This window comes from Balaenoptera ricei, chromosome 5 (genome assembly GCF_028023285.1).
Source record: "Balaenoptera ricei isolate mBalRic1 chromosome 5, mBalRic1.hap2, whole genome shotgun sequence".
Taxonomy (NCBI): Eukaryota; Metazoa; Chordata; class Mammalia; order Artiodactyla; family Balaenopteridae; genus Balaenoptera; species Balaenoptera ricei.
In genome coordinates this window covers 105,454,429-105,478,714 of record NC_082643.1, presented here as the reverse complement: position 1 = coordinate 105,478,714, position 24,286 = coordinate 105,454,429, and the positions used below count along the sequence as shown (strand labels likewise).

Here is a 24,286-nt window from a genome sequence, read left to right as displayed (position 1 = left end):
TGGAGGCACCCTCAAGCAGCCTAGTCCTTTGTGCAAGCAGTTCTATAGGCCAGTGACTTCCGCGGCCCACACCTGTAACTGCACTTTCAATGCACTTGCTCTCACTTTGACCTTCCCGCGACAGCGCTACAGACGCGACTCATTGTCCCGCAGAGGCCGGCAGGTCTGCTGGGCGGCTGAGAGACTGGACGCGTTTAGAAGCTCTGTCAGCAACCAGACCCTGAGCAGGTATCTTCAAGTGGATGAGATCATTTGAGCCTTGTAAGAATGCTGAAAGTTATTCATCTCACGCTGCAGAAAAGCGAACCCAGAGAAGAATCTGGGAGGTTGAGGAGCTTGCCCATGACCTGACCAGGAAGTGGCAGCCAGGACTCAGGCTCTGTTCTGAGGGCTCCCAAAGCCCACTGTCCAAGACGGCACAAGAACTGAACCTGGCACAACAAGAGCCCTTGTTGATGTCTCTTTTCATACCACTATGGTCTTTGGGTTAATAAAAATATTTGTGGAAACACAATATTATACAGAAAGGCAACTTTTATTTATTCAAATTAAATTATAGTATGAGTTTCCTATACAAATAAAATCTTTTTGTAAATAAAAATACAAAATGCTACAAATTTCAATCATGTAAAAATGCAAAAATAGTATCTGTATTATTATATACATATATTTTCCCTTTACCACGACCAAAATGTACAGTAGTTACACGCAGTTCACACCACGTCTGGGAGACGGTCTCTCAAGCCTTCTGGGGCGCAAGGCTTGTTCAGTCCCTCGTCCACTTGCACGATGTGCCAGGAGGCCTTGCTTCCCACACGCTGAGTTCAAGGCACTTCCGACGACCATCGCCTATCGGGAGGGACAGAGTCTAGCCTCTCGGGCTAGAGCCGCCTCTGATGCTGAGCTGCTGACAGAGGACCTCACTGGTCCAGCTCGCTTTCATTCTGCAGCGTCTTCATCGCCAGCCCCCAGAGGGTCATGCTGGAGAAGAACTGTCCCTCCGAGTTCCTGTACGCAGGGGCGGACGCGCGGCTGCCCAGGGGGTCGGCGCAGTGGTGGTCCAGGGCAGCCAGGGACGAGCGGATCGCGGCCATACCGTCGGCTTGCAGCGGCTCCGTGCCAGCCAAGGCCTCCACGTCTGAGTAGCTGTAGGCCTGGTGCTGCGCCTGCGGCACGTGAGGCTTGGCGAGCTTGAGGGGACCCAAGCTGAGCTTCTCCTGCTCACTCGCTCCGTGAGACTGAACTAGGGACCGGAACTTACAGTGGCCGTCAAATTCTGCCACTGAGTCTTCTTCCACTGGGTGGACGGGGATTTTAACAGACACGGGCATCAAAGTCAAGGACACGTCCTGAGAAAAAGAATCCGAGCTCTGAGATTTCTCCAGGTCCGAGGTCTCGATGGCCTGCGTGAGCTCCTCCAGAGCGTCCTGCCCCTGGTCATCGGCCCTGCAGTGCATCTTCTTGTGCCGCCGCAGCACGGCAGAGCGGGTGAAGCACTTGCTGCAGATGTCACACGTGTACGGCTTCTCCCCTGTGTGAGTGCGGACGTGCCTGCGGAGGTCGCCGGATCCTCCAAAACATTTTCCTGGAAGAAGAAAAAGGGATCTTTTCAGAGGAGAACATTCTGGAAGGAGTCCCCTCCACCCCTGCTAAACCCCAAAGGACTCTGCTTTCACGTGAACTCAGCTGAGCCCTGCTGTCACCTGCTCACTCTGATTCCAGACTCTTCCACTCTTCTCCGGCTGTAGCCCCTCCAACCTGCAGCCTTGGTCTGGGCGTCTCGTGCGAGGGATCTGGAGCCCTGTCTCCCTGCACAGGAGCGCCCGCTGGGTGGGCCTGAGCGCCTGCCCCGAACGCCCACACTGGGAAACCGCATGAGTTTTGTTCAGATTTTCATAAATCTAACACAGCCAATCTATAGTTTAGAAGCATCTTTTCTGAAGGTACTTATGTATTCAGCTCTTAACATAATTTTACACATCCTTCTCCAGGTCCTATCTCCTTTCTCTGGGTATAAGCTAGAGGCAGGGGATCTAGTCCCGTCATGAGAGTCAGTTAGAAGATCGGAAGAGAAAAACCAATAAATAACCTTATAGAAGTCATAACACATTTACCAAGGACTGAAACAAACTACACAATTTACATGGACACATATTTTAGAACTTTTCACGTATTCCTATGTCATTATATTTGAATTCTCAGCTATCCAGCCCTGGTCAAGCAACAGTGGGCTATCTGGGCTGCTTCCAACTATTTGCTACTATACCTGAGGTTCAACTAACATCTTTCTTTTCATTGTTTCCTTAAGATAAATTCTCAGTAGTGGAATTAGTTGGCAAAAGGTGTTAACTATTTTCAGGGTCCTTAACGTGTATAAACTTCAGCCACAGTAGAGTTCCCAGCGAGAGAGGGGATATGGGAGGTGTCTCCCCTCTGCCCTCAAGTCAAGACAGGGCAGCCAGCCTCGACGTGTGTCCATCGGGAGGTCACGGTGGGGCAGCACTTGCCTCCAGGTGTGGGCCTGCAATCCCCCAGAGCAAGGAATGTGAGTATGTCCCCAGATGGGAAGTGAGCCAGCCTGGAGCCTAAGAGGACTGCCTAGAGAGGCGACGGGGCGCCAACAGAGAAAGTCTCCTCGGAGGAAACCGCTTTTACAAAACCAAGCGCTAAAGGAAAAAGTCCGGCTGAAAGAAAATGCACCTTTCCATCTTGGAAAAGTACAGCTGAGTGCTGGGGAAGGAGAACAGAGTGGAAGGGAAGGCTGTCTTTAGAAGAAGCATGAAATGCTGGAGAGAGAGGGACAGGGACGGCGGAGGGAGGGAAGGAAGAGGCAGAGAGAGGACCAAGCTTTAAACTCAGCAAAGCTCAGAATGGGAAGCCACCTTAAAACGGAAACTGTCTTTTGAATCCAAGAAAATGAAAACATACATCCACACATAAACTTGTACATGAATGCTCAGAGCAGATTTGCTAAGTGAAATGAAGTCAGTTACAAAAGACGGCGTATTACATGATTCCATTTATATGAAATGCCTGCAACAGGCAAATCTATAGGGACCGAGAGTAGATTAAGGGTTACCTCGGGTTGGGGGGAGGGGATGGGGGAGTGACTGCTAATGGGTGTGGGGTTTCTTTTTTAGGGTGAGGAAAAGGTTCAAAGATTGATGGTGGTGAGGGTAGCACAACACTGAATACACCCAAACCGCTGAATCATTCACTTTAAATGGCTAGATTTTATAGCACGGGATTTATGTCAGTAAAGGTGTTATAAAGCTTTGAACCTGTCATGTAAGACCATTCCTGCTCCCTTTCTCTCTCCCCCTTTCCCTGAAAGCTGACCTTGTTACGGTCAGATACCATAGTCAGTGAGTGGCTGGAGGGGTGGAAACGAAGTGGGGGGAAGAGAGGGTCCTGCTGCACTGCTTTGTCTACAGGGTCTTAGCCAGCAGCAGGCCTGGCTGGGGAAGGAAGAGAACAGTGAACCTGAAATCAAGTTCACAGCTGTAATAATAATTTAGAACTGACATTTTAAACTAGTGATTTGAGACTGCAATTGTGATTTAAAGTGATGCAGTTTTATCCTTTAATAGTAATGGAGCTGCCGACATTGGTGTCCAGGAGATCTGTACACAGTGTAAGTGGGAGATACAAACAAAGCTGCCTCCCTTTGGTTACATCCCACGCGTCCTGCCCTAATTTAGATACCAACCACAACTAGAACAAGCCACTCCGAGGATGCCCCAATTCCAGGCTCCCCACAGCCTGACTCTGAGCATTTTTCCTATTTGTTCTAAACAGGTAATCGTAAAAATGGTCAGTCACTCATCTGCCCGCAATTCAATCCACATTGTCAGGGGCACATGTGTGGACATGTGCACACCTGCACCACACATGCATACAGGCCCTCCCAGTTCTTCAGAGGTTCCAACACTCTGTTATCACAGGTACCAGGCGACCTAACTTGCAATCCCAGTTTCCTCATCTGTGCAGTGATGTGCCTGGAAACTGAGAGCTGCCAGCCTTCCCTTTCCGTCCTGATGACTTTCCTGAGGCATCAAATGCCGTAGAAATGACCTTTGCTTCATGATACACAATATGATCTCCAGAAGCCCTCCCTCTTGAGCCCACCGTGTGCCCCCGAGGCCCCAGCAGGCCACCGTGCTCTAGCCCCTGCTGCTGCACCCCACGCTCTCCCCCGCTTTCCCAACTGCCAACCCTCCACGGGCCCAGACCAGGAGCACAGGGCACCTGGGACTCAGTATCAGTCATCTGTGTAACTGGAGCACCCAGGACAGTTCCTGATACCTTGAAGACACTCAGTAAATGTCTGCTACACAAATGCAGACGAATCAGAGGACCAAGGTGGTTAAGAAACAGCATCACTTCCGTTTTACCCATGAAAAAAGGGACGACTTATCTGAGACCCCTAACAGCCCAGGACGGAGTGGGCACAGACCCCTGTGCCCTCCCCACAGGGATGACCAGGTGACCGTGGGTCTGCGGCGGGCGGGAACTTACCACAGGCAGAGCAGCTGTAAGGCCGCTCACCCGTGTGCCGAACTCTGTGCTTTACCAACTTCCTCTGCATGTTAAAAGACTTTCCACACTCATCACAGGTGAAGACTTTATCAGCCGTGTGTGTCTTTTTGTGCTCCTTCAAATTACTGAAGTTACTGAACCCTAGAGAGACCACAACAGGGGTTAAATTGAAGGACTGAGAACATTTTAATCAGAAATCTTCAAGGAAGAAAAGGGAAACCCTCAGCTATACCTCGACCACAGATGTCACACAAGTGTGGTTTTTCTCCTGAGTGAATAATGATGTGACGCTGGACATCACCAGAGGCTGCAAACCTGTAACGCAATTTGGAAATTCAATTAAGAGCCTTTCTACGTCACTGCAGATCTTCCTAATTGCAAGTCGCTGAGGGCGGAGGTGGGCTGCTCCCTCTGTTACTTCGGAGTGTGATGAGGAGTGGCCTGACTTCATTTGCGGGGTTTAAAAAAAAAAAAAAGTTTACTTTTTTTCTCTTTTTAAAGGAAAGGAGAAAATGATCCAAGTGTTTTGTTTCTAAAACATTTTTTCTTACCTACTTTCACTAACATTTCTTCCTCAGAGGTGATCACTAAGTTGGGGAGTAATTCCAACCCAACCTCCAGTATGAAGCTCTATGCTCTTTCCTTCCCACCACACTCGATAGCAGGATAAGAGGTTGCATTTGGGGGAAGGTGTTGCATAGAGACATGATTTTAAATGCATGGAGCTCAGAAGGCTCACATTTAAAACACCCTGCAAAACAGGGACCCCAAGCGAAGCAGCAGGGGGCTTATGCTAAGAGGCGCCTCAAACAGGCAGTACACGTGACCTGGGCACTAAACCTGGCCTTCAGTGTTCAGGCAGCTATGGCAGAAAGGGAGACATGTCAGGCTAGGTAGCTTTTACTTCTTTGTTTTCTACCATCTGCAAAGACAACTGTCTTCCTGGAACCGAATCAAGAGTGCTGTCCCATCCCAGCAGAGGACTGTACTATAGCTGTCCTATGCCCATCCCACCCCGCCCCCAACTCCTGAGTACAAACTTATCAGGGGCCGAGAATTTGTATGTTCCCAACACAGCATTTAGCACACAGTAGGTGACTAATAAATGCTGAATGAATGACTGGTTAAACGAATGAAGAAAACACTGTGGGACTAGTATTGTCCTGGTTGTTGCCTGCTGTCCTAGAATGACCAACCAATAGATCACAGAGTATGTGGACTCCCGACAAACACCCCCAGTGAGGGGCGGGGAGTCCACGCTGCAGGCCAGTGTGCCCAGAGGAGGGACCATCTCCTCACACTGCTCTCCACCTCCAGCGGGAGACTGTCACCAAGTCAAGTCTCACTTTCCAAGTCCAAGGCCTCCCCAGCCCTCAGGCTTGCCACGCCTTCCTGTGGCTGAACTCTCGGCCCTTCACAGGTCTGGGTGCACAGCTGGGGTGCCTCCTACCACCTCCTCTCCTGATTCCAGCCATTCAGGCTGCAAGTCTCATTACCCCTACCAGACAGGCACCTCCGTGGGGGCCAGTCATCTATTTTAACAGACAGTTTTGGAATGAATGGAAATTTTAGCATAAGATAATTTTGTTTCATGTAAAATCCCATTTCCTAAGACTTGTGTCCTAGATTCTCTTTCCTTTAATTAACATTTCCATTTCTTTTTGCTATTCTCATGTGTGTCACAAGAAAATCCAGAGGCTTTGGCTTTACTGTGTTCCTGAGTGACAGTGAGCCCCTACGTGGCTCAGAGATGCCGAGACTGCTCCTGACGTGCGAATGAACAAGCCCAGCACTGACCTCTTCCCGCAGATCTCGCAGATGTATGGTTTCTCCCCAGAATGCCGACGTAAGTGAGTCTGCAAGTTACCCGCCTGTAAAAAAGGAAAAGAAAAAACGCCAATAGTGAGAAAAATATTTTAAGAGCACATAAATTCAAAAGGGAAACTGGCAGATTTAGCCAGGTTCCAGTCCAACTTCCAAACGAAGACTCCGGATGCACGACTCAGAAGCAGCCACATGCAAGGAGATCAAGGCCCGGGCTGGTTCTGAGTCAGCAGCAGCCCCGCCCAGCAGTGAGCTGAACAGGGGAGCCTCTCAGCTCGGCTCCACGCCAGCCCCTGGTCCGCCCACCTCAGGTGTGCACGGTGTCGCACCCCTCTAAAATGGGCCCGACACACTGTGGAGGCTGCTTTAGGGTTCGCTAAGCTTGTGTTGTAAACAGCTCTTGATGTATTTTATTTCATATTTTTTTAAAATCTGGACCACCTATATGCAACATCATTTGAAAAAAAGGTAGCACTTTACTTGGTTATTTCAGTATTCATTGTTTCTTCCTGAAAAACAGCTTTTGTTTATAAAGAAAGACATTTCCAAAAAGTATTTCTTCTTGGCAGTACAGTTGTTCTGCCTGACAGGTTGGTCATTTTCACCTTTGTGCAAAAAAGCGAATCAGGAGATTCACAATAGTCCTTCAGCTACAGGCCTTTTACATTTCTAATCTCTGAAACTAGCGGGGCTTTACGAAGAATAACTGATTTAAATGGAGATCACAAAATAGATTTCCATGTACTAATCAATAGGAAATCAATATTAAATTGCCTAAGTACAGTGAAATTAAACCTGCAAATGCCTCAGATATTACAAAAGCTACTGGCAAATGTTTCAAATTAGGATTTGGAAACACAATCTTCCACTGTTGTAATTTAATACTCTCAATCTGTCATTTCCCAACTTAATTTTTTATAGTGTTTTGTTACAAAAAACACTGAATAGGATGACTGTATCCAAGGGTAATAATGTTGCAGGCCTTATGCACAAAATTAGCCCAAAAAAGAGAATGAACAGTAATACCCAACTCATAAACTTGGCAATGTAAATTTGCAAATTTGCTATGTATATTTTAAACAAAATGCAAAGATAGTTCATGGTTATAGGTTTGAAGATGGTTCTGAACCTATGGACAGGTATAAAGAATGTTGTCTGTAGCTTTTATGTTATATAACATAGAAGATTCTTTATGTCTATCAGACTCTGGGAAACACTAAGTTAGATACTACATTTCAGAATATGAAAAATATAGCTTAGAAAAAAACTTGTTTATTTTGGATAACCAAAGAGAAAGAATTTGGCAAAACACTGGGAAATACCCAGCTTTTAACTGAATGACTATTAATAACAGTAATAAAACAGCAAATGTCAACAGCAATAGATATTTGGTCTACTCAGGCCTTTACAAGTACAGTATAACTAAATTACTCTTAGAAATTGGTATTATTATCTCTATTTTCTAGGTGTAAAACTGAGATTCAGATAAATAAATTAGATGCTCATGGTAGGCCAGAAATTTATATTAGTTTGTCTGAGTTTAAACTCTTGTCTTACATGAGGGCGTGCAAGTTTCTGTGAATAAACTAGCTTGTGCTGAATTCTCAGTATGACAAGCAGTCACTTTGCCGTCCAGGAACCAGTTCACTGGAGTTGACATAATGCACCACTGAGGGCTTTAAATCAGTCATTTCCAAATTTCAGAAAAGCTTGTCATTTAAATAACAATTTGAATAGCACCATCTGCTCAACAGTTAAATTAGATCCCTCTTGTTTTAAGCTATTTTGTAAACTATGTATTATGATTGAAATGCATTCTGATTTGATTCTTAGCAATGCTGCATCTTTCTTTTTTAAATATAGCATAACAATTACTTGTTTTCAAAGTAAGCAAGTAAACAATTACTTTTGTTTTCAAAGCAAACAAGTAAACAATTACTTGTTTTCAAACTGAATAATCTTCCACTTAATATTATAGTACAGTAAATATTATAGTACAGTAAAACAAACTTTAAGATGTTTCCTTAGCTATTTAATACTGGACATGTCTAATGAAAGTAATTATCATTCCCCCAAATAAAGGAGCACAAATTAGTCTGATAAATGGTATAAAAGTAGATTAAATAATGGAAAGATTCAGGCAAAAAAATCCAATAATGCATTCAGATAATTTACACCAAATTACACAGCACAGTGGGGCCCAGATTATTTGCCCTTTAGTCAAGAGTCTTTATTTTTGGTAAACTTTGCTATGCTTTATTACTAGTTACACATCTTAGAAATCATCTATAGTTGGATCCATAAAAACTCCAGTAAGTGCTAATACTAGTAGCCCTCATTTATTAAGAGTTTACTATGAATGGAACACTTTGCTAAGCAGTTGCAAATAGTGTTTCAGTGAGTCGTCACAATGTCCTCATAAAGTATAATTCACACATTACAGGAAATAAACAGAGGCTCTGGGAGGGAAGCAGCCTCAGCCCCTATAGCTGGGATGGAATATTCTGATTCAGCTTTGTCTGTGGACTCAAAAGCTTGTGCTGCTGTTGGGCTGAAAAATATTAGCACAAAAGGAAGTTCCACCCTTTCTAAGTGGATACCATTTTAAATTAGGATGGAGCTGTCAGAATTTTGAAGTGAAAAACTCTGTTGTAGAAAAGAAGTTAACACCTGATTTGTTGAGCAATTTAAAAAATAAACTCCTTCTAATAGGTACCTGAACCTCAGTATTTAAACATGATCAAACCAAGCAGAGACTCTCTGTCAGAGTACTCTTCTAGTGGCTGCTGATTGTTTATATAAAAAATAGAGAACTGTAAAACTTTATAGAGAAAGAGAACTCAGATCTTAAAAGTAATCTAGTTTAGAAGTTTTAAGACTTTGAAACAAAACCAAAAAAATGTGGAGACTAACATACAGATATCACCTAAAGAACAATGATCATTACCTTGATAAAAGGACATTTAACACTGAAAATGTGGGAAATATCGCCTCAGAGTTGAAAATTTAAAAATTTTTAAAAAGGTCATTAAAATATTCTTATTTTTTGCATTTTCACCATGGATGGTATGAAACTTTGCCACCCCTGGCATCGGGCCACATCAGTGCCCTGGAATGTGTCTAAGCAGCCTCCCACGGGATGCTGTATCCCGTCAGTCATGCCCTGGACACAACACAGGAGCTGCTGGGAGGGCACCGAGCCTCTCAGAACCTGTCCTTCTGCAGCAGCTGCTCAGTGTTTCTATTCTGCCTCCTTGGAGAGACAATGCTTTGTCTCCATTCCTCTCCCCCAAAGACAACTAAATACACTGTTTCCCTTTTCCTGCTTCTCATGTGACAGGCACTCCAGACCTGTCACTATCTTAGTTTTCTCCCCTGGATGCATCAAATGGCCCAGGTTCTCCTCCACACGGGAGACACGTGGCTCCAAATGGAGCCTCATTCATACTCTGAAGTACTGCGTGACTCTTACTTGCTGAGATCCAGGCCCGTACAGTGTCCAGAATTATATTAATACGTGCATAGTTTGTTGTCACAATCTAGGCTTATCACAGCTTTTTAAAGCTGAGGTCTCAAACTGCTTGCTGACTCATTATTAAGGTTGTGGCTGACCTTTTTTTTAAAAAAAGACTAACACTACGAAATACTACACAGCATAAAAGATTAATTCTTATTGGTAGGTCTGTTTTCTAAATCTTCCAGAAAGGAAAATATTTCCAGTCCACTGTAACCACACGTATTCCAGTTCGTATGGGAAATGAAGGACAGGTTACTGAGTATCCGTGTGTAAACACCACCACTGCTCTCTCCACCTGGAATGCCAGAGACTCCAGGCTGATCAATGACTCCCTGTCTTCAGTGCCCACCCCGCCCCCCGCCAGCTTTCAGGTAGAAATGACTACTCTCCTCTTCATACTGTTGCCTATACAAGTGTCACGGCACTTGCAGCGTTTCATTGTGCTTTATCAGTTTATACAACTGTTTCTTCCTCTAAACACAAAGCTCCTTGAAGCCTTACTTGTTTTTGTACCCTAGCACATGGCAGAGCTTATTCACAAAAATTTCATTATTTCATTATGAAATAAAACAGCAATATACATCTGTAAACTATAACTATACATAACTTTACAGTCATAAAAATCTGATAAACATACAGACACCAACACAGAAGAGGAGGATTTCTGTAGCGTCTATCAGACAGGGCCGCCCTTGGTGGGACTCCAGAAGGAAAGTGTAGGACAAGGTCTGAAGCAGTGGACAGGGCTGCCATCCAAACCACTGTATTAAAAAGTACCAACACTCAAGCCCCAGCCCCAACCAACAGAGTCAGAATCTCTGAGGGTGAGCCCCGGCATTAACGCCAGGAGAGAAGGCTGAAGGCAGACTTGATGATTGAATGTCTGGATACACTTTATTTGGTTAGGTCAAGGAAGGGTTCCAAGCAAGAAAAGGACAGAACCTAAATGTTATCACAATGTAAACGTATAAAGGACTTTCATGTCCATTTTTTCATTTAATTCTAATAGTCCCATGAGGTGGTATTATCCCTATTTTTAAGAATTAGAAAAATGAGGCCCAGAGTAGAGATTGCTAATTATTAATGGTCATTAATCCAGGTTTTACGCTTTCCCACTACACCAAAACTAGAAAGGTTAAAATGGTGGGATGTGGGGTGGAGAAAGTGCACCTTAGGAAGACTGGTCTACAAGAGCAGAAAGGACAGAGAGAGGAGAGAAGGGAGGTGATGGCAACAGGAGAGGGACTAGTGACGTGTCCTGAGGACTCACTATGAGCCAGGTATGATGCTAATCATCTTATGATATCACTGACTCCTCACACACTATGGGGGTCAGGGGTCTCACACCCTTGCTCTATAGATAAGAAAGCTGAGTGCCAAATGGTTAGGTAGTTTGTCCAAGGTCAGAGCAGTAAACCAGAGGCTGGATCCAAATCCATACTGTCTGGCTCTAGAGGCCAAGCTCCGACCCCCAGGTGAGGCTGGTAGGAAGAAGCACAGGCCTCAACTAGAGAGGCAGGTAGAGCAACGACCCCTCCACTCAGTTCAGCAGAAGCTTACTGAACACTCAGTGGGTGCACGGACCCTGCCTGGACTAGTAATACACAGGAACACGTTAGGATGAGGTGAATCACTGCTTGCAGCCAGTAGGAAGAGTGAGGAGTAATTAGATGGCAGGTCTGGGTGTGTGGGAGACTGATGAAGGGTAAACTGGAAGAGGCGGCTCCGTGGGGGATGTGACAAAAGCAGGGGCCGCGCTCCTGCCGTTCCCGTGCTCCGCGGGGCCACCCTCTCCAGACTCGAGGGCTCGAGTCCTCCATTGAGGCCCAGCCCCAAGGTCTTTCCCCAGTAAGACAGCATTTGCACATGCTGTTGCTCCAGGATTAGCACGCGTATGTAAAACAGTTGTGGGGTGACTGCTTCCTCTGCAGGACTGTGCACTGGGCCCCTGCGAGAAGCTTCTGGAATGCCAATGCCCGGCACGTGGCAGGGGAAGAGTTACCTTCCATTTCAGAAGGAAAAGCAGGATCCTACAGCCATTCTATCATGTTCAAAATTTTCTCTAGAACATTCAATCTCTAGGTTTCTCTATGTCTAGTGCCCAGATCAGTACAGAGCCCATAGGAGGACACAACACATGCCGGCTGAGTGAGAGAATACATGTGTAATGGTAGTGAAAGCAGGGAATGGAATGTGTTTGGTCTTTTCTCCAACATCCTAACATCTAGTGTCTCAGTAGGAATAAGGACATTTGTCTTGGATCCAGCCCAGCACAATCTGCAGCCCCCAAGTGGTGCTCAATATGGTTTACATCACTTGGGGAAGAAAAGAAATATACTAGAAATGGACCCATCCTTAATGGGGGAAAAAGGTATTGTGAGAGTTCACACACTTATAAAATATGGTATTTTCCGCCCAATGAACTAGAAATTTCTTTTCTTGAAAATTATTTTTTCTTGATTTAGTCTGAAGTCTTTTAAGTTACAGATATCATCAGAGGCTTCTCTCCCAAGTCAAAAAGTATGTCTTATCTGTAATAAAAATAAACACTGGGTTTCAGGTTTCCAATTATCAACAATAAATAAAAGTATTCCCACCTGAGAGAAATGTTTCCCACAAATGTTACATTCAAAAGGTTTCTCACCTAAAACAAAACAAAACAAAACAACAACTTGTAAAACCATGAGTAACATCTGCAGGGTAGTTTTCTGTTCAAAATGTTTAAAGTGTCTCCTTTGTCCCACCTTTCAAACCACAGCATTACATACTTCATCATCAGAGAATGAAAATGGGGAGCCTCTATCCTCATCCTCATCATCTCTCTCGCCCTTAGATGATAGGCAGAGATGATAAAAGTGAAATCTATATTTACTTTTCTCTAAAAAATTAAATTGTTCTCCAAATTTACACCTGTGTTGAAATCAAACGTATTTATCTGCACTCAAACCATATTTAGGCTTTGGACACAGACTTCTCCTTCAGTTGAAAATCAAATGTGAGTTTTCTGGCTGAACAGCATGACCCTGGTCACCCGTCCTCAGCCTGACTCCTGCAATGACCACCGATTCCTAACAGAACCAGGGTGACTCATTCACACCACACAAGGTATGAACCTGGGAAAGCCCAAAGCAGAGTGGGATCTCCTGAAAGTGTGATGGGAAAAATCCCCTCCCCACTGCCTTTCAGCTTTGGTTGAAATATGCTGACAGGGGAAAAGAAGATTCCATTATGAGACATGTTCCCCTGCTGACTGCTTGGCCCCCTCTGATTTCAGCAACTCTGAATAATTATACTTTGGTACAGAATAGATGGAGAGAATGGACTCTACTACAAATAAACCACAGCAGTTCTGAAGACAGTCTCTAGAAAATGATCTGTTTAAAAACATACTTCAGGTACTGCCTTTAACACCTCTAGAACCCTAATAAACAGACTGTGAAGACCAAGAACCTTCCATTTTTTCCACTCCCCTCAAATCAAGTGCTTTCATTAAGAGCCTTTTAAAAAAATAACACAAATGTTTCCCTTCCTACTGTATTGCTGGGGTGTGCCAGCTTTATGGGCTTCTGCTAAGGTACTTTTATTTTGATCTTTTCCTAAAAACTGTTTAATGGCTTCCTCAAGGATAAGGGGGGAGCTTTTGACCCCAAGTACAGTTGACCCTTGAACAACAGGGTTTTAACTATACAGGTCCACTCATACATGGGTTTTTTCAATAGTAAATATTACAGTACTACATGATGAAAGTTGGCTGAGTCTGCAGATGTGGCAGAACCAGTACATGGAGGACCAACTATAAGTTATACTAGGATTTTCGACTGCTCAGAGGGTCAGCGCCCCTCAGCCCTGCGTTGTTCAAGGGTCAACTGTAATTATAATCATATAGATGCTGTATTTTGGACTACATTTATGTCTGAAGTTATGGGGATAATAGATGTTACGTTAAAGTCCGCCCTATGAGATATGAGAGTCTGAAAAAAAGAGATCACTAGTTCCTAAGACTCTCAAGTGACCAGGGTTAACAACCCTACTCCAGTGGTTCTCACACTTTGTGTTCTCAGGACCCCTTTACGCTCTTAACAACTGAGGACCCTAAAGAGCTCTTGTCCATATGGGCTGTATTTGGCAGTACAGACCATATCAGAAATCAAAACGGAGTGATTTTTGAAACACACGACTAGACATTTTTCACTGGCCACCAGAGTGAAGGCCTCATCACAGATCCTGCAGCCTTTAGCCGACTCCACTGTACACTTGTGGGAGAAGGAGAAGGAAAAGGCAAGGAGCATCCTACATTATGATACAAAGAGTTTTGGCCTCAATGACCCCCTGAAAGGGTTCCCCAGATCATACTTTGAGAACTGCTGCCCTTCTCAATATATTTATGTCCCAGGAAGCAGCTGTGCCATATAACTGTATGACTACTATTATCCAAAGATGTTCTTGCAGAATAAACAATTCTTGTTTCCTTTAAAGCTAAATAGGTAAGTTTCTCAAATAAAAATTATAGTGATCATTAGGCTCCAGAAAATTACAGAATGACCTAAATTAAGTTTTTACAGGGCAAAACTGAGTCAATGATACTGCCTTCATATGGAGTAATAATAATGATAGTATTTTATATTCAAATACACCAAAATTTATAAAGGGCTTTCATAAATATTAATTCAGTCTCAACAGTGCAATGAGGTAGTAAACACCTAAGCAAACAGGGAATCAAAAGTGATAACAGAACATCACATCAATGGTCACAATTACACAAGCACCTTGAAAAGCAGTTACTTTAGAAGCATCCTATAACATATTCCTTCTCATGCCTCTAAGATAATTGCCATTAATTTGTAATGTGTACTAGAGTCATCATGCTTAAATGCAAGAAGGAAAGTAATATGTATGTATTATATTACATAATGTATATATACTGTATAACACTTCTTTTTAAAGCTTTTGGAAAAAATAAACATTTTGGAAAGGGGAGGTATGAATTACATGAACTAAGGTATGAATTAAGGTAACAAAACTTTGAAAATCCAATGTTCAGATGGAAGGATTTTCATTTGAAAATATCAAATGGTTAAAGCTGATCCTTATTAAAAAGTTTGCCTCCTGCCTCCCAAATCACAATTTTTTAAATCTGATATTCAAATGACCTTCCAAAGCTTTCAGGATTACTCAAACTAAATTACTTCAGTCTGAATTAACCTACATTATGCTTTTAAAAAATAAACAATCTAATTCTAAAGAGAGAACTAAATATTGCTTATCTGTTTTAGAATTAATTTGAAAATCTGAGTGCATCAAAATAATTTGCCATACTTTAGAGATGGAAAGTTTCCCATATACAACCGCAATTAAAATTAAAATGAAAAGTGTACCATCCTTTTAAACTGGCTCTATGAAAGCATTTACAGAACTGAAGATTATTCTTTAAAAGGCATCACCAAAAATATAAAATAAAAAATAGCTAACACTCTTTGATTTCTTTGGGTAAATATCAATGACGTCATCAAGCAACAGCAAAACTTCTTACAAAAACAGGAGCAGGCAGTGGTGTCTGATCGTCTGCATTATCTCCTTTCCTTTTGCCTGCGGGGACCGAATCAGTGTACCTGTATGAGACCGTTTGTGAAGCTCCAAATTGCTGGGATGTTTAAAAGGTTTTCCACACAATTCACACGCATACTGTCTCTGAGATTGAAGTGTCTGGGATTGGTCTTCCAGGGCCGCAGTGTCTTCGGACCTCTCCATCTCATTCATGCAATTAAAATTCTCAGAACTGATGAGTTCTTCACTTTCTTTTTCTTCAGCACTTTGGCTGTTAACTTTCTCTATACTATGTTCACTGGCAGATTCTATCCTCTTGGTTAACCTGTCATCTGATTTGGGTTCAGATGTCTGCTCTGCAGATTTCTGTGACTTTAGGAAATTTAGCTTCTTAAGGTGAATGGCCTTCTTGAGCCTCATCTGTCTGGTAGGTTGTTGGCTTGCGTTGTCTGGCTCAGGGTCTGGGGTAGGTTCACTCAAAGGCTGGGCCAGGAAGTTGGAAGGCAAGTGCTCGGAGGACTCCAGGACACACTCGGCGGGACCAACAGCACAGGGCTGGTGTTCCGCGGCATGAAGGTCTGAGGATGTGCTGAAAGTGAAAGGCTGCTCGATTATTCTCTCATGACTGGGACAGGTGGCTTGTTTATAGTACTGCTTACTGTACAAGTTTCTGAGCTTGTAGTAATAGTTAGGCTGTTTGAAAGGCAGTTCTCTGCAGCTGCCATCTAATGTATCAGGGGCTTGTTTTGAGGTTTCAGCTGTGGAAGTATGAAGACCAACTGAGGGTGGGGCATGTGAATGTGATTCATCCACAACTCTACTCTGCTGAACACCTGCTGAGCACTCCTGCAGCAAATGAGGGGCGTAGTTTTCACTGATAACACAATTAGCGTCAGGAGTCAAAGCACTTTGCAGGGAGAATGTACTGTGACAAGACAGACCGGGTGGCTGGTCTACACCGGCTGACTTTAAGAATGTGTGACACAGATTCAGAACATTCTGAACTTGCAAACACTGTGCCGTGTCCAGCATGACTTGTATATTGTCCTGGTTAAGATCCAGATGCGATGTGTACATGAAGTCCAGGATCTGCCCGATGCCGCTTACATTTTTAATATCCAAGTGAAAAACATCATTCTTCTGACCTGAAGAATTCTGAAAGAGGCTCCTGATAAAAGAAAGGATATCTGCTTACAGTGTTAACAGTTCATACATTCTGATAGCTTTTTTTAATAAATAATATTCATGTTAATATTCAAAATTACTATCCTTCTATAAAGCCAAGATTTTAAAATTAAGTATGCTTTAATCCTTTAAAAGGCTTTGGCAAGCCAGCCAATAAAGCAATTCGGATGCACTGAATTAGTGTGTTGAATATCCAAACTTCCAAGGAAATTTCAACATAAAATGTTGAAATATACTCATTGTTCTTTTTTTCAAAATGTAATTATCCAAATGTATTACTAATTGCAGAGTATAGAAAACTAAAGAACACACATTTTTCAATATTTTGTGTTTAGTCTGACAAAGTACATATCTCAGACCATAAAACACATACAAAAATATTTCCATATCTGTCTTAAAAACATCTGAAAATAAAAATAGCTATAATAAACCAACCCTGGATATACACGCATCTTTTAAAATTTCGATTTGTTAATTGTGGCAAAATACACATAATATCAAACACTTGAGTATGGTTCATATGATAAATTCAGTGGCATTAAGTACATTCACATTGTTGTACAACCATCACTACTAACCATTTCCAGCACCTTTTCAACATCCCAAACAGAAACTCTATACCCGTGAAACAATAACTCCCATTATCCCCATCCCCTCAGCCCCTGGAAACTACCATTCTGCTTTCTGTCTCTAGGAGTCTGACTACTCTAGGTACTTGATAGATACTCATTTTTTAAGCGGTAATTTATCTGGCTGTCAGATGTTTCTCAGCAACCCAATGGTCCATAAACCAGCAGTGAGAGAGCCCTATAAGTTAATGGGGGGAAAAGGCACCATAAAGCCCAGGCACTTTGTTCTGGGCACAAGTCAAGTTCACAGGTGAATGAATTTGTCGCATGTAAAACTACCAAGTTGAGTCAGGTAAATGGTCTTGCAAGTTTGTTAAAGACGTTTTATCAAATGCAATCACCTGCATCCCCCAAACAGCCTTCAGTTCTGTTCTAATATGTACTTAAGGAAAGTACATATCAGAAGTAGAGTGGGGAAAACTCAAAATAGCCAATGTATCACAACATCTAAACCTAACTTTTCTATGAAAACAGAAGAGGCAAAGCCCAAGTAGGGGACCATTTTGCACACGGGCAAAAAGTGCTGCCTACCTCAGTGAGCCAGTCCACTATAATACAACTTGTAGCATATATGACAGCTGGGATTTAATTTGATGATTCGGGATTATCAAGGAATGAGTAAATCCTGTTCCATATGTTGTTTACTAGAGCAGTAAAATAGTATGAATTTTAGGGGGAAAAAGGTACTGAAAAAGAAGCTTTAGTGCTTAAAGAGAGATAAATCTAGTTAATCAGAAAATGTATGTAGAATACTTAATCTAATGTTAAAAATAAATGAAATACTATTGCTTGATATTACTATTTATAAGTAAATCTTTCACTGAGGCAAAAATGATTACAGGGGTAAGTAAATTGAGTTCAAACCTGTTTTCTTAGAATAGTCAAATGAGAAAAACTAAAATGTTCTAATTAAAAAAAAATAGCGTATAGAATGCTCTCTGATTTCTTATCACAGAAATGTTCTTACCAGAAATTCTATTCCTCAATCTTTTTATCCTGAAAGGATAAGAAATGTATACAGAAGACGGACATTAATTGGAACTATTAAAATCAAAGACAAAGTGCCAAAATAGTTTCAAGTGCCCCAAATATATTTTAGTTCAAAGGCTCTTTCCCTCTCAGGTTACTCTAAATATTCAATACAAAAGCCAAAAACCCACAATGTGCTACAAAAGATAAGGAGAGTGAAATCCAAGGAGAAAAAAAATTTAGTCAAAATAGTTCTATTCTAGAAGAGCTTTCTCTCCGTACGACTGGAAGAACAAAGTCTAAAATATGTACCTAAAGTACTGGCTGAAAGCTGCTAGAACATTCTTATGTGCTTTAAAGCAGACTCCTTTCACCACCAACATACAGTCACAAAGCAGGCCTTGAATACGCTGCTCGTGCAGCTGCTGGAGGAGATGGCAGCTGTGAGTAGCAACTGGGTCCATGCTCCACCATCCAGGAGACCTAGGACAGAGGACATGGATAAGTTGTGATTCCTGACGCCATCACCAGAAATCAAATGGCACCCAAACCCAGTGGCTGATCTGTGCTTCACTGTCATGATTCCCTGTCACAACAGTTTAAAAAAACGAGCGAAAAACATAGCTTCTGAAGCATCTAGACCAATGCTGTCCAACAGAACCATCAGCAATGATGGACGTGTTCCTTATCTGCACTGCTCAATACAGCAGCCGTGAGCCACATATGGCCGCCGAACACTGGAAATGTGGTGAGTACGACCGAGGAACTGAACGGGTAATGTAATTTATACTTAAATAGTCACCATATTTGGCAGTGCAAACCTAGAATATGACCATGCTAATACTACATGCACGTCTCTCATTTCTACTTAGATTACTTCAATGAAAAAATACACATATATAAACACTTATGAGGTTGGGAAATGGCCAACTGGATAAGATGAAATCAATACTTATTGAGCAGGTGTATACGGGGCATTGAATTAGAAGTTGAGGAAAATTACAAGCCTGTTTGGGGAGATAAGACACAAGCCAAAATAAATGAACACACACCATAAGATGGCAATAAGAGAGGTACCGCAAAGCAGCACCTCCATCCATTCGTCCCTCCAGCCTCTCTGACAAGGTGCTACTTTAGCAGAGACCTGAGGAAGGAACGGGAATGAGCCGGGGGTCCTGGAACAGAAACACTGGCAATCATGAAGTCTGAGCCGGAGCTGAGTAGGCAGCTGAAGCCAAGGGAGAGGGAGGACCTGACACCCGGGGGAGGGGAGAGGCAGGAAGGGGAAGGACAAGCAGAGGGCCAGACCCCGTAGAGCCTTGCAGGGCCTTTTAAGAACCTTGACTTTGACTCTGAATGAGACGGAAGCCATTATATGGATACAAAAAATTTCATCACTCAACATCTACTTACTGACTCCTCTGTGCCAGGCTCAAGGGCTACAACGGTAAGCAAAACACCCCAGGTCCCCACCCTCCTGAAGCTTACATTCTAGGGGAGGAAACACACACAAAAGTACATGACAGTGAAGCCAAACAGTCTGAGCTAGAAACTTCATGAGTTAAGACACGGGCTCTGACGATGAGGAGCTCAGTCTAGTAAGAGATGATTTTTGGAAGAGGAAAAGTGGGGAGAGATGGAGTCAGACTGAGAGGAGACTGTGGAAGTTAAAATGGCAGTTTGGTAGTAAAAACTAAAAAGCCATTACCTGCTTTATTTGCTTTCATTCTCAATACATAAGCATTACTGAAAAAGTCACTAAACCATGAAGGCAAAATCTTTTTAACATGGCCTCTACTTCTATTATTGTTATTATTATTATCATTATTAGGCTTACTTCCTATTAATCCCAGGTGTGCCCTCCAAAATAAACTACCTGCAGCTCCCCAAACAAGCTGTGTTCCTGGCCAGTTTTGGACCCCTAGCCCACTACTCACTAGCTATATGACTGGGCAAATGACTTCTCTGTGTCCTACTTTCCTCATCCTATCTCACAGTTATTGAGATAATTGTGAGAACCCACATGAACATTTAAAATAGCCCCTGGCATGTATTAAGTATTCAACTCATGTTATCTAGAAGGAACACGTAGAGAGCCAGTTAAAATGCAGAGCCCTGGGGCCGAGGCATCTGCAGTGTACGCATCCAGGTGATTCTGAAGCAGGTGGATTGCAGACCTCTGCCTTGCTCTCTCCTCAAAAGTCTCTGGTTCTGATACTTCCTGTCCTGGGAGTACTTTATTTACAAAGGACTCTCCCACCTTCCAGGTAACGCTCACTCTCTGAACAGGGTTTGGCTGAGCTGTCATCTGTTCCTGAAGTCTTTCCGGCCACGTTTCTTCTTCCCCACCGTTCCCTCCTCAAGTCTGACTTTGGGGTCACATCTGTGCGATCTTACCGCATAAATACTTCAGTAAGATAACCTGTCATTATGTCCTATCACCTGTGTCCCAACTCTGCCGTGAGTTCTGAAGGTACCATCTTATCCACCTTCACCTGGCACACCGCAGATACTCAACCACTAAAATGCACGCTAGCTGATCTCTGCTGCTGGTTAATGATGGTTAGTAACGTTTTCTATTTGTTTCTTTTCCACTCCGTCTACATTCCCTACAGTAGTGCTTCTGAATCCTTTCCATTCTCTTCATTCCCACCATGTCTGTCTCCCTCTTCCATAAAAATGACTGTGACCCTAACTTCACTAAGGTTGATTCCATGAATAACTTACTATAGCCTGAGTGCCTTTAAATTCTTTTTGTGATTCCAAATTTCCCCCTCACCCCCCTCAATCCCTTCACCTCAAAGGATAAAGTGCGCCTTCTCCTTCCAAAGCTAACTTCCCTTCTCCTCCCCCCCAGGACTCTGCTTCATCACCCCTTTCAGTGCTCCACTCTGTCCTCCACTGGCTCACCAGTCCCTATAAACACACCAAGATGGCCCCATGTTGAAAAAAGCAAAACAAAACAGGACAACAAACCTTTCCCCCGGGTATATCTAGTCATCACAGGCCCCCCTCTCACACGCTTGAAAGAGCAATCTACACATCTTACTTTACTTTCTCACCACTCCTTTTTTCACCTTACAACCTGCCGCCCTTCTCACTGTGCTGAAAGACTGCCCACAGTGGCCTGCCCTCAGTCCCTTCCCCCCAAGCTTTCCCACAACAGGTGGTGGTGCAGCCTGCCCACCTCCACTGTGGAACTCCTCCTGCCCAGAAGGCTCCCGGTTCTCTATGTCCCTGATCTGTCCCATCTCCAGGCTGCACTTCTTCCCCTGTGAGCCCCCCACACGTTAATGTCCCTTAAGATTCAGCACCTGGGCCCCCTTCTCTTTCCCATCACCATCACACCTATTGTAGCTTTCACCTGTTCTAAGCAGACAATTCCTAAATTTGAAACTCTAGCTTCAGCCACCAGTTCCAAATGTCCAACTTTCTGCTGAACATCTCCAACTGTATGACCCTTCAACTCAGAATCTCCAAATCTCACCTCCCATCATCTCACCTCCTGGTTCCTAAATGCTGAAGCCCATGCTCTTATGCCCATGAGAAAAAGAACATTAAAAACACAACACAGAACCTTCCTCCAAAGACTTAAATGTTAAAATACAGCAGATATTCTGAATCTATATTAGACATTCTCTAGCTATAGAGAAGTGACATGCAAAGTTATGAACCATTCCACAGTTTACTTTGACTATAAAAATTGTAACGATTCTATATTACTTAGTATAGTTCTCTAATTGCTTCATGATGTCAATCCTGTGCCTCCCCAATAAGATTATAAAAAACTCCAGAAAAAGAATTTGCATCTTGTATTTCTTATGTGTCCTATGAATAACAGCTATGAATAATAATGTATCATGTACCTAGTAACAATAATAATAACAACAAATATTTATCAAATGTTTCCTCTATGCCAGGCAGTATTTGAAGCTCTTTACACATATTAACTCATTTAATCCTCAGAATAACTGTAAAATAGATACAGATGAGGACGATGAGGCATTTGGTGGATAAAAGAGGTCCACAACTTCTCTGACCCTCTTCCCAAGGGGAGGTGGGATCTAGGTCTCCTCTCCTTGAATCTGAACAGCCTCTACCTTAATCAACAGAACAGGTAAAAGGAAGAGTGTAAAGCTGTGCCCATTTCTGGGCCCAAGCCCCACAAGCAGACAGCTTCCACCTTCCATGTTTTGGACACTGGCTCTGGAAGGCCTGCGTCAACAGCAGGACTGTAAGACACCCAGCTGGAGAGAGCGCATGGGGCAGGAGCAGGGCTCAGCTGAGCCCAGCCTTCCAGCCATTCCCTCCCAGGTACCAGATATGGGAGCAAAGCCACAGTGAATGCTCCACACCAGCCCCTCCAGCTGATCACCACTCCCAGTCCATACCATGTGGAGCTGAAGAACCACCCAGCACAGCCCTGCCTGAATTCCTGCCCCACAAAACCGTGAGGTAAAATAAAACAGTTTTTAAGTCACCAAGTTTTGGGATAGTTTGTCACACAGCAATAGATAACCTGACCAGAGTTACAGAGGACAAACACAGCTAATAAGTAATAGGTAATCAATAAGACCCAGAATTGGGATTTAAACCCAGGGAATCTGACTCCAAAGTCCACATGCTTAACCACTACTCCAAGTTACATGCAATAGCTCAAAGGCCTTCCTTGGAATAAGTCAGTAGCCTTCTTCAGTCTACTACCTATACCTGACTGTCCAGGTGACCCCAGAGATAAGCACCAAAGTAAAGCACAGCACACATGAGGATGAACACGTGCAACACAGGCGCTGTGTTGTGATACAAGGAGCACGGGGCTCTCATATCTTTGCAGCTAACTCACTTTGTCACAAGGTAAAATAATCTTCTGTCTTGTTGATCAGCGTATCTCTGGTACCTAGAAGAGTGCCTTGGACACAGTAGGTGCTCAATACATGGTTTCGGGATGGATGGAGACTCTGGGCCTCAGTTTTTTCATCTGTGAAAGTGGAGGGGTCCATTGGGTCAGATAATCTCTAAGGTATCCTCCTGTTCTAAATGCTACAAATCTATACCAAGATAGTATAGATTACTATCTTGCTGACACCTTGATCTTGGACTTCTAGTTCCCAGAACTGTGAGAAAATAAACGTCTACTGTTCAAGGCCCCCACCAGGTTGCGGTATTTTGTTATAGCAGCCCTCACATACACCCTCTGTTCCATTCCCAACCCTGCTCACCTCCAGAATGAAAGCCTCCTTATCACCCACACAGCCCCACCCTAGGCCTAATGCTTCTCACAATTCTCTGTTCAAACCCCGTTCAACCTTCATTCACTCATTGAAGCAACACACACTTAGTCTCCACCGCTGTGTGCGAGACCTGTCTTAAGGGCTGAGAAGAGCAGCCAAGCGATTAAGCCGCAGGCACTCTGCTGAGTGCTTTACATTCACCAACTCATGAAATCCTCCAAGAACCCCACCACGTAGGAACCGTTATTACACCCGTTTTACAGACGCGGAACCGAGGCACAGAGAGGTCTTAACGCCAGTGGGGCTGGGGGGGCTAGGAGCTCTGTAGTCTTAAGCACTATTATCAACTACAGCGTGATGCAGCGAGCCGCGGCGGGGAGGGACCCGCTTCTTCTCGCGGGCGGTGTCCGGGCGGCCGGCAGCGACGAGCCGGAGGAGGCCAGGAGGGGACGCGGGTGGGGTTTCCATGCCGGGGGAGCTGCACGAAGGGGAAGGCCCCGCTCGAGGCCCCGGACCCGGTCTTCATCTCTGAGCCAGAGCACCGCGCGGCCGTGGGTTAACACGCCTGACCCGGCAGCTCCACTGACCCTCGCGGTGCCCGGGGATGCGAGCGCGGCGGTGGTTCCATGCCCTGCCCGGCCCTCGGGAGCCCAGCCGGGGTTCCGGGGTGCTCCCACCGCGCCGGACCCGCACGCCCTCGCGAGGCCGGCCTCCTGGCCCAGCGCCCACCTTCCCCTCGGAGGCCGCTCCCCGCCCCGCCGCCTCCTCTTCTCCTGCCGCCGCCACCGCCCTCAGCGCCGTTCGCCGGGCTCCGCCGGCAGCCGAACCGCCCCGACAACGCCCCCTCA

General features: G+C 44.1%; 1 protein-coding gene across 3 annotated transcripts; it reads right to left on the bottom strand.

Annotated features, from left to right (window-relative positions):
• Positions 1-534: 534 nt before the first annotated feature.
• ZBTB49 (zinc finger and BTB domain containing 49) lies at positions 535-24,246 on the bottom strand. 3 transcript variants are annotated; one of them, XM_059923333.1, is made up of 8 exons: positions 24,168-24,246; positions 18,520-18,690; positions 15,490-16,592; positions 12,478-12,524; positions 6,337-6,410; positions 4,772-4,854; positions 4,519-4,680; positions 535-1,585 (listed from the first exon to the last, which is right to left on the bottom strand). In XM_059923333.1, exons 2-8 carry the CDS (start codon positions 18,669-18,671, stop codon positions 921-923), a joined length of 2,286 nt encoding a protein of 761 aa, XP_059779316.1. In that variant the 5' UTR covers positions 18,672-18,690; positions 24,168-24,246; the 3' UTR covers positions 535-920. The 3 variants fall into 3 exon arrangements, with proteins under 3 accessions (XP_059779316.1, XP_059779317.1, XP_059779318.1); XM_059923334.1 differs by lacking the exon at positions 24,168-24,246 and adding an exon at positions 23,051-23,324; XM_059923335.1 differs by lacking the exon at positions 24,168-24,246 and having other exon boundaries at positions 15,490-16,013; positions 16,532-16,592; positions 18,520-18,598.
• Between the last annotated feature and the right edge of the window lie 40 nt (positions 24,247-24,286).